The sequence below is a fragment of the Mercenaria mercenaria genome, chromosome 6 (genome assembly GCF_021730395.1).
Source record: "Mercenaria mercenaria strain notata chromosome 6, MADL_Memer_1, whole genome shotgun sequence".
In the NCBI taxonomy this organism is placed as follows: domain Eukaryota; kingdom Metazoa; phylum Mollusca; class Bivalvia; order Venerida; family Veneridae; genus Mercenaria; species Mercenaria mercenaria.
Genome location: NC_069366.1, coordinates 31600340 through 31609900, shown reverse-complemented (window position 1 = coordinate 31609900; position 9561 = coordinate 31600340). Strand labels below are relative to the sequence as shown.

Sequence of the window (9561 nt, the reverse complement as noted above, 5' to 3'; positions counted from 1 at the left end):
ACAAAATAAATGATAGATCTTCTTCAAGGCTAGCTCAGTACAAGTGAATCTGTTGTCCGAACCTCTACAGACTGTGCTCCTTGGATGGCATAACAAGACCAGATTCAACATATTTTTTATCAGACAGTAAATAAAATCTAGGAGACTTTCTTACTTTGAACATATATGTTGAAATCCATGTCTATACTCATGTTCATATGGTGGTAAAATGACTTGTTTCCGTTTGAATGGACTTGATTCGAGTCTCATTAAGGCCTCTGTTGGTGGGTCCCTCCACTCAGGTATGAACACAATGAATGATAACGGTTCTTTTGATTCTGTTAATAAACCCTGAAATAAGAAACAGCACAGTAAACACACTCCTGAACAAACTGATTTTACTGTCATTAAACTCATCACTTGAGAAATTAATATCTTTATATTACATTCTAATATGCTTTTTTCTGTTAAAACACTCTTACGCTAGCATGACGTCACGTTAATGTGCGGTGCATCAATGTTTTTGTACTGTATTTTATCTACTGTTTTAGATTCAAAGCATATTAGAATCGAAATAATTTATAGCAAAACCGTGTTTTAACACTATTTATACACTCTGGTGGTAATACGTCGTACAAATAATTTCACTCGGGCTGCGCCCTCGTAAAATTATTGAGCCCAACGTATAACCACCAATCGTGCATAAATAGTGTTAAAGCACTCTTTTGCTGTAAATTATTTCTTAAGTATTTGACATTTGCACCTTTTTGATTATGCATTACTTTACTCAAATCCACAATTATAATTTGATAGGTCAGTACTGCTAACTACCCAGTATGTAAATCAATATTATGTAGGGTAGTATTGCCACTGGGCCAGTATGTAAATCAAATATTGCCACCGAGACAGTTTTCAGGTCAGTACTGCCACCCAGCCAATAAGTTTATATAACATTCCAAATTTGCAATTTTTACAGCACTATAAAATGTCAATACTGGTAAGAACTGTAAATTATTACTATGCAAGTAACATCCTTTTATTGTCTTGTCCGAAACTTTAAGTGATACGAATAAAATAAAAAACATCAATAAACAAGTATATTTTTACACAGTGTCAGTAATAGATCTCCTATCTGTTATGCTGAAAACTCTGCCTTAGGTCTTGAGATAATAGACCTCAGATACTGACGCGTTGGATTAATTTACTGACACTTCAATATAAAACATTTCACTGGTAAGTAAATGAAATACCTCAAAATGGTCAACCATAGATTCCATAAGTTCCTCACAGAATGGGGGATTTGCCTCAAATGATCCACTGATGGGGTAAAACTTTAAAATTGGACTGAAAGTAAAAATTTTCAATCCTTATCATCACAATAACATTACATTTTGCTGTGACATATAAAACAAATAAGAACTGTCAGAAGGACAGTGTGCTCCACTATGTGTTGATTTGCTGATTTTGGGATTTTATGGCCTCACAACCATAGTACAGGTTATAAGGACTAAACATTTTGGTTTCACTTTCATTTACCATGTTTACATCTAAATAACAAGAAACAAGACAATGCCACAAAACCAAGGTATTCTATGTTTGCTGAAACCGCTTTCTTGTTTTATAACAGTGACCTTGACCAGAATGACCGAAATATTGAGAATATTTGGTTACTGTCTTATAAATTTAAATCTGTTATAAGTCAAAGAAAATATAAAAGTTGAGGTTCTTTCCTATTATGTTTCATGCCTTTTTTTCTATATTTTTGATAAAGTCAAGGGCCATAACTCCGGTCTGGCTGAATGAAATCACTACCGAAACCCCTGGTGCACAGTTTCGCATGCTGAATAATACTGCTATTATGTTTCATCACCCTAGGTCAAATACATTTTATGTTAAAGATATCCAATGGCTATCTTTCACTAAAATATTTTATATTTCGATATTTACTTCAAATGTAGAAAATCCAAATCAAATATTATTTAACTTTACTAAATATATAAATTAATTGTGCATGTAGAACTACATTCATAATTAAATGTCATGTAGTAACTAACAGTTGATATTTAAAAAAACTTTCAGTTTTTTAGTGGTAGTACACATTCATACTGTGTTAAGCCATACATGTATACATCGAGTACTATATTTAACTTATGCTAGTACTGATAATACACATAAACTTGTTAATTTTATGTTTACATAAGCTATATGTAGCATATGTTTTCAAATATGAAATTTGGGTCTAGTATACCTTTAAGTGCAACACAACTTATGCTCTGTTATGCATATTTCTGACTAAGTCAAGGGCCACAACTCTGATCTGGCGGAATGAAATCTCTAGAGACCCCTTGTGCATAACTTTACATGCTGAATAATATTCCAATAATGTCTCATAATCCTAGGTCAAATACTTTTTGAAAGATACAAGCAAACCTTTTTATGCATATTATTGACTAAGTCAAGGGCCACAACTCTGGTCTGACTGATAAAAATCCCTAACAAAACCCAAGGTGCACAACTTTAAAGGCTGAATGATTCTCCTATAATTATCATAATCATAGGTGAAATATTTTTTGAGATGCATGCAACATACCCTTTTAGGCCCTTTTTATGCATATTTTTGACCAAGTTAAGGGCTATAACTCTGGTCTGGCTGAATAAATCCCAATTAAAACAGCAGGTGCCCAACTTCACATATTAAATAACTCTCCTGTGAGGTTTGAACACTCTGGATCAAATACTTTTTGAGATACACACAACACAAATTCGGACAGATGGTAACACTAAGTGCCCCCCACCATCCACCCACCCCCCACAAAAATTTTGGAGGGTATATAAAACTTTTACTAGTCCTCCCTTATTGACCTGAAAAAAATAAGGCTGTTAAACATTAAAACTTTTAAGTAAATGAAGGTCACAACAAATACATTAAACAACTAGAAAATGCTTTTGTAAAAAAGCGCCTGTCTCCCCCAATGCAAAGTCCTATAGGCAAGAAGTCAATAGGGGTCAGGAGCGAAAGTCAAAGAGACACTGATGGTTGACTGTAATAGGGCTCATCTACTTGGCATGTCCAGTCATCCCGCTAAATTTCAACACTCTTGGCCTAGTGGTTCTCAAGTCACTGTTCAGGCTCCTGTGACCTTGACCTTTGATCAAGTGACCTCAAAATAAATAGGGGTCATCTACTCTGCATGTCCAATCATCCTATTAAGTTTCAACATTGTAGGTCAAGTGGTTCTCAAGTTATTTCCAAAAAATGATTTTACATGAACAGACTCCTGTGACCTTGACCTTTAATAGACTGACCCCAAAATCAATAGGGGTCATCTACTCTGCGTGTTCAATCATCCTATGAAGTTTCAACATTCTGGGTCAAGTGGTTCTCTAGTTATTGATCAGAACTGGTTATCAATGTTAAGGCCTCTGTGACCTTGACCTTTAACGGAGTGACCCCAAAAACAATAGGGGTCATTTACTCTGCATGAACAATCATCCTATGAAGTTTCAACATTCTGGGTCGAGAGGTTCTCAAGTTATTGATCGGCAATGGTTTTCCATGTTCAGGCCCCTGTGGCCTTGACCTTTCACAGAGTGACCCTAAAATCGTTAGGGGTCATCTACTCTGCATGACCAATCATCCTATTAAGTTTCAACATTCTGGGTCAAGTGGTTCTCAAGTTACTGACCGGAAATGGTTTTCAATGTTCAGGCCCCTGTGACCTTGACCTTTAATGGAGTGACCCTAAAATCGTTAGGGGCCATCTACTCTGCATGACCAATCATCCTATTAAGGATTAACATTCTGGGTCACGTGGTTCTCTAGTTATTGATCGGAAATGGTTTTCCATGTTCAGGGTCCTGTGACCTTGACCTTTGATGGAGTGACCCCAAAATCAATAGGGGTCATCTACTTTTCATGACCAATCATCCTATGAAGTTTCAACATTCTGGGTCAAGTGGTTCTCTAGTTATTGATTGGAAATGGTTTTCAATGTTCAGGCCCCTGTGACCTTGACCTTTGACGAAGTGACCCCAAAATCAATAGGGGTCATGTATTCTTCATGACCAATCATCCTATGAAGTTTCAACATTCTGGGTCAAGTGGTTCTCTAGTTATTGATCACAAATGGTTTTCAATGTTCAGGCCCCTGTGACCTTGACCTTTGACGGAGTGACCCCAAAATCAATAGGGGTCATCTACTCTTCATGGCCAATCATCCTATGAAGTTTCAACATTCTGGGTCAAGTGGTTCTCTAGTTATTGATCGGAAATGGTTTTCAATGTTCAGGTCCCTGTGACCTTGACCTTTGACTGAGTGACCCCAAAAACAATAGGGGCCGTCTACTCCAGCAGCCCTACAACCCTATGAAGTTTGAAGGTTCTAGGTCAAATGGTTCTCCAGTTATTGCTCGGAAATGAAGTGTGACGTACGGACGAACGGACGGACGGACAGGGCAAAAACAATATGTCTCCTGGGGGAGACATAATTACCCTCTGGAGCCGAAATATGAATCCGTATCGGGAAATGCTGAACAATACTGTCTGAAGTAACAGTTGAGTGGAGATGCAAAACATTCAAAGGTAACGCCAAACACACGATGCAAACATTCGAACACAGATAACGGCAGGGCACCTTGTAGACTGAGACCTTCATTTGGCTGTGTACCAAACAGAGTCTGAAATTAGTAACAGAACACATAAAATTACTTGAATAAAATGTACAGTTTAAACTATTATTAATACTAGTTAATTCAAGAAAATATTTTTGTAATGGTTTTGTCTTGAATGCTACTGCAAGTTTGAAAGTACACTAGTTCTTTACTAAAGATTGAAACAATATTAATCTTTACCCTGCTTAATTTCTAAAATGGAATGGTTCATCATTCAATTTGGGCAGTACCACTTATTATTCAAAGGGGTGCTCACTGAAAATTTACTGACTGAACAGCAAAACAGTGCAGACCAAGATTAGCCTTCACAGACAAAACTAATGAACAAGTATTGCAGCGGCAATACAGAAGTCCCCTACAGGAGGAAAACTTTCAACAGTGACCTTGACCTCTGACCAACAAGCATAGGTCATGTACTGATACACTGTCTCATCATGGGAAACATTTCTGTGTAGCACTAAGATAATCCATCAATACATATAAAAGTTATGGAACAGAAACAATTGACCTTCATGAGTGACCTTGCCCTTTGACCAACAACCATAAGTCATGTACGTGCATAATCTACAGATTGTCCTCTACCCACATGCCAAGTTTTATGAACCTAGTTTGAATACTTTTTGAGTAATTGCAGGATTCAGATTTATGGACAGAAGGACGGGCTGCATTCCTATAGTCTCCTCCAGTGTTCCACCGGCAGGAGACGAATTAGCCTGCTGGCAGCTAGTTATTCTGCCTTTGCGACCAGTGCAGACCAAGATCAACCTGCACAGATGTGACCTTGGTCTGCACTGGTCCAAAAGGCAGAATAATTTGCTGCCAGCAGACTACAGGTTAAAGGTAAGCATTAAAGGTGGATAATCAGATTTTGGCTATGTAACGGATTTGTTTGAAACTTTAGCATCTGATCATTTACACTCATTTATGTTCACTTAACACTTAATACAAATTAGATTTTCACTGGAGGTATTTTTAAAATTTCATTTTCCTATCCTGGTTGCCCAAACAAGATAGAGTTATTTTATCATAAGTATAAATTTTATAAAGTTTAAGGAAATGTATAAATATAAGACATATTGTAATATATTTGTAAAATATTTGCATTAAAAATTATGTATTTAGATGGAATTCATTAGAAACGCAAGTTTGAAAAATTATTATTACCTCCCTTTGCCTATCTTGGTTGCGCAACCAAGATAGATTGGAAATAAATGAATTCAGAAGCTACACACAGCTTTTAAACTTGCATTTTGGTTCAGATTGTTCAATAGTTGATATATCTATCAAATGCAAATGTAAAACTAGACATTGTATCGAAATAAAAAGAAATACCCAGCTTTTTATATACTTTCATATTAAAGGGGAGTAATTACAAAATTTTATAAAAATAATAATATATACATTTCAAATAGGAATCTAACTCTATGTAATCGGTCTTTCTGTTCCTTAAATAATTCCCTACCAGAATATACAAAAAGTAAAAAATGTCATTAAATGTTGTTTAAATGTGATTGACCACCTTTAAAAGGATAGTCCATTTTAATTTTTAAAACTTCCTTATACCAATTTTACCTGTTTGTGCATTGTGAACCTTGTTTAGTTTCAAAAGTTAAGCCATGGGAGAGTTCTATGCAAAAAACAAATATAACAACGTTCAGAAAAGATGTCAAAATTATATTAAAGGCGTACGCTAGAATTCCCTGTATATGAGATGGGCGAAAATTTTCCCAATAACAGAATTTCTTTAAACTTTGGATATTGAAGGACAATCATCTAAGAAACAAAAATCAAAGGTCACCGGATTCGAAAATGAGTTATCTGCCCTTGAAAACGTCATTTTTGGGGGAAATGCCGTTTTCAAGGGCAGATAACTCTTTTTCGATACCGGTGACCTTTGATTTTTATTGCATTTTTTTGTTTCTTAGATGATTGTCCTTCAATATCCAAAGTTTAAAGGAATTCTGTTATTGGGAAAATTTTCGCACCTAATTCTAGCATACGTCCTTAAACCATGGTCATGTCAGTATCCATGTACACTAATAGCTCACCACAAGCTCCTGTGATACTCCTATCATTTCAGAAATTTTAAATCTTTCGGAGTTTGATTTATCTACTGTAGATACATAAACAGGAGACAATCTACAACTGAAGACACTTACATGGTACCTCCGTAATAATGACCAGACTCGAGTAAGATAGTGATCAAACCTGGGGTCATCACGGCAAGAGATCTTGTAAAGTTGTTCCTGGAAACCATTGTATAAAAATAGTCAATATCCCAGCCATAAATAATATTCATTATAGCAGTAACTGACTGAAAATTTTGTACTGATAGATCAATTAACTGGCAAATACTGATCATACACTGATATATCAATTGACCCACATGCAAAATTATTAAACAAAGAAGTAGTTAAATTTCAAATCCAGAATTTTTTTTAAACATTTTGCACTGAGAATCATTTTATCATATTTCAGTAATGTAAGCAGTGAAACAGTCCTACTTTTTTCATGTAAGCACATTAGAAATATGTTTGGAAATGTATTAGCTAACAAAGTTAGTTTATACATTTGGTTACAGTGCTGTAACCTTATTCTTCTACACTGGACCTTTTTGAAGTATTCCCAAAAATATCAAGAGTTGGCAATTAGAATCAATTTCAATAAACTACAAAAATATCACATCCTAACAAAACTTACAAGTTTATAAAAATGAGAACTGTTTATTTTGAGAGTTTCTCCTCTATACTTGAGGAGATGTTGTTCATTTTCCTGTGACATCTCCACTATTTGTAATCGAGGAGAAGGTACTACCATGTGTACAGGATAACAAAACACTTTCCGCCGGTGAATCGGCTCAGGTGGCTGTTGGATTTCTGAAATATTATCAAACTTGTCAATAGAACAGATTTCTGTCATCTCTGTTGCTTGAAACATTGGCAGAATAAAGTTAATATGTTTTTTCGAGCTTGGTGGTAATCTAACATATTTCATGAATTTCTATACATGTACTTTCCAAGGAATTTGTATCAATAAATCTAGGCCAAAACCATACTTTCTTTAATAAAAAAGTATTTCTTTAAAAATAGTCTATACAGTTTACTTTTCAAACACTCAAGTACAATGTACAATTTTCAAAGCCGGAATTCTGTTGATTGAATATACATGCATATTTTGATTTTGGGCAGGTGGCCACTACTTCAAATAAACGTTTGTCATTGTCAACTATTTCTGTGATTTGTACAACATGATGACCAGTCCAACACATGCAGCACTGCAGTTGGCAGATTCAGGCATCATTTTATCACTTACTTCTTTCAACTAAAGTAGCGAGGGCCTCTACGGCAATATGTTGACTTTGAATCACTTGTCCCTCAGTGCTGCGAGTTCAAATCTGAGCCGCTCGATGAGAAAACCAACACAATGGCTTTGCGACCAGCATGGATCCAGACCAGCCTGCGCATCCGCGCAGTCTGGTCAGGATCCATGCTGTACGCTAACAGTTTCTCTAATTGCAATAGGCTTTGAAAGCGAACAGCATGGATCCTGACCAGACTGCGCGGATGCGCAGGCTGGTCTGGATCCATGCTGGTCGCAAAGCCACTATGTTGGTTTTCCTATGGCACGACTCATCTCACTTTGGGTGTATAATTCTTTCATGCTAGGAAGCCATCCTTAATAAAGTTATGAAAGGTAGGCGGTTCTACCCAGGTCCCCGACCACGCCTGCACTAATTCCTGGAAGGGCATCTGAGGTCTTCCTCCACTGTCAACTTTTTGAAAGTTGCCATTGTGTCAGTGTGACATTAAACCCAACAAAAATCCAAAGCAACTATTTAAAAATCTGCACATACCATTTATATTAAATTCTCTGAGAAGTTCCCAGTGTTTATCGGAGATCTTTTTGGCCATTTCACATGCCATATTATACATTTTGGTACAGATTCCCTCTACAGATGTTTTAGCTGCTTCTGTTACATGGGGTTGACACTGCCTCTTCAAATGTGCCAATCTCTCCTGCAAAAATGTAGTAAGCTTGATTAAGATTTTTTTTACAACCTAACAAATGACTGACATGCTACTTAAGTAGTACTTAACTCTGAAGTGTCTTCTGTTAATCTGACTGCAAGACAATCCGTCTCCATGATGTGGCAAGTCACAATACAAAATGTCATTATCTGACAAATTATTTTCATGTGGAGTAAATGTTCTGCGAAGCCTTAGATAAGCTAACAAGCTTCTTTATCACTAAAGTTCTAGTCAAAATGACACTCATAAATTAATGATACTGTACTGAATGCCAGCTTGATTAACTAATGCTTAAAACTAAGTTAAACTGGTTTCTTTTTCATTCCTTATCTCAAAATGTAATTCAAATATATACCGTAGTTGTAATATTTTTTTCATTTCTTGCCTCATTTTTAAAAATGAAAATTAGCCAAGATATACTGATTTGGGAGAAGACACTAGTTTCTAAAGAAAGTACTAGTATATTATGATGTTAAATTACCAAGTAATCTTCATAAACAGCATTTTGTTTCCGTAACCAAGTAAACGTCTCCTCTACATTCCATTTTACAACTTTTCTACCCTCAGGCGTCCCTCCTCTGCAATAGAAACAATTTAATTAATTAATGTCCGTAAGACAGCGCGCTCCACTATTCGGCGATTTGACAGTAAAATGAATATATATGTCAATAAGAGACCTCCACTTTCAAAGGAAGATACACCAAGTGGCACAATTCTGTAAAGAACACAAATTAGAGTTATTGGGATTGTTACCACACATGCAGATGATAATGGTAAAGATATATTTTGAGTTTCAAGTCATTATCTTATATAGTACCAAAGTTATGTGAAGAAAAAGAGATTTGTCAAAAAGTATGAAAGGGGCATAATTTGGTTAAAAATA

The 9561-nt window shown here is 35.8% G+C and overlaps 1 protein-coding gene across 2 annotated transcripts in view; it reads right to left on the bottom strand.

The window, feature by feature from the left end:
- Positions 1 to 9561, bottom strand: part of LOC123549245 (mRNA (2'-O-methyladenosine-N(6)-)-methyltransferase-like) — a 36571-nt gene that overhangs the window by 13448 nt on the left and 13562 nt on the right. For both annotated transcript variants that reach the window (XR_008371306.1, XM_045337170.2), the window contains exons 6-12: positions 9160 to 9256; positions 8504 to 8666; positions 7351 to 7526; positions 6810 to 6896; positions 4472 to 4656; positions 1230 to 1323; positions 155 to 330 (exon numbers count right to left, since the gene is read on the bottom strand). Coding sequence is in view for 1 of the 2 variants with exons in the window: in XM_045337170.2 (XP_045193105.1) it covers positions 155 to 330; positions 1230 to 1323; positions 4472 to 4656; positions 6810 to 6896; positions 7351 to 7526; positions 8504 to 8666; positions 9160 to 9256 (978 nt within the window). In the remaining variant the exon portion in view is untranslated. The remainder of the gene's footprint in view (positions 1 to 154; positions 331 to 1229; positions 1324 to 4471; positions 4657 to 6809; positions 6897 to 7350; positions 7527 to 8503; positions 8667 to 9159; positions 9257 to 9561) is intronic.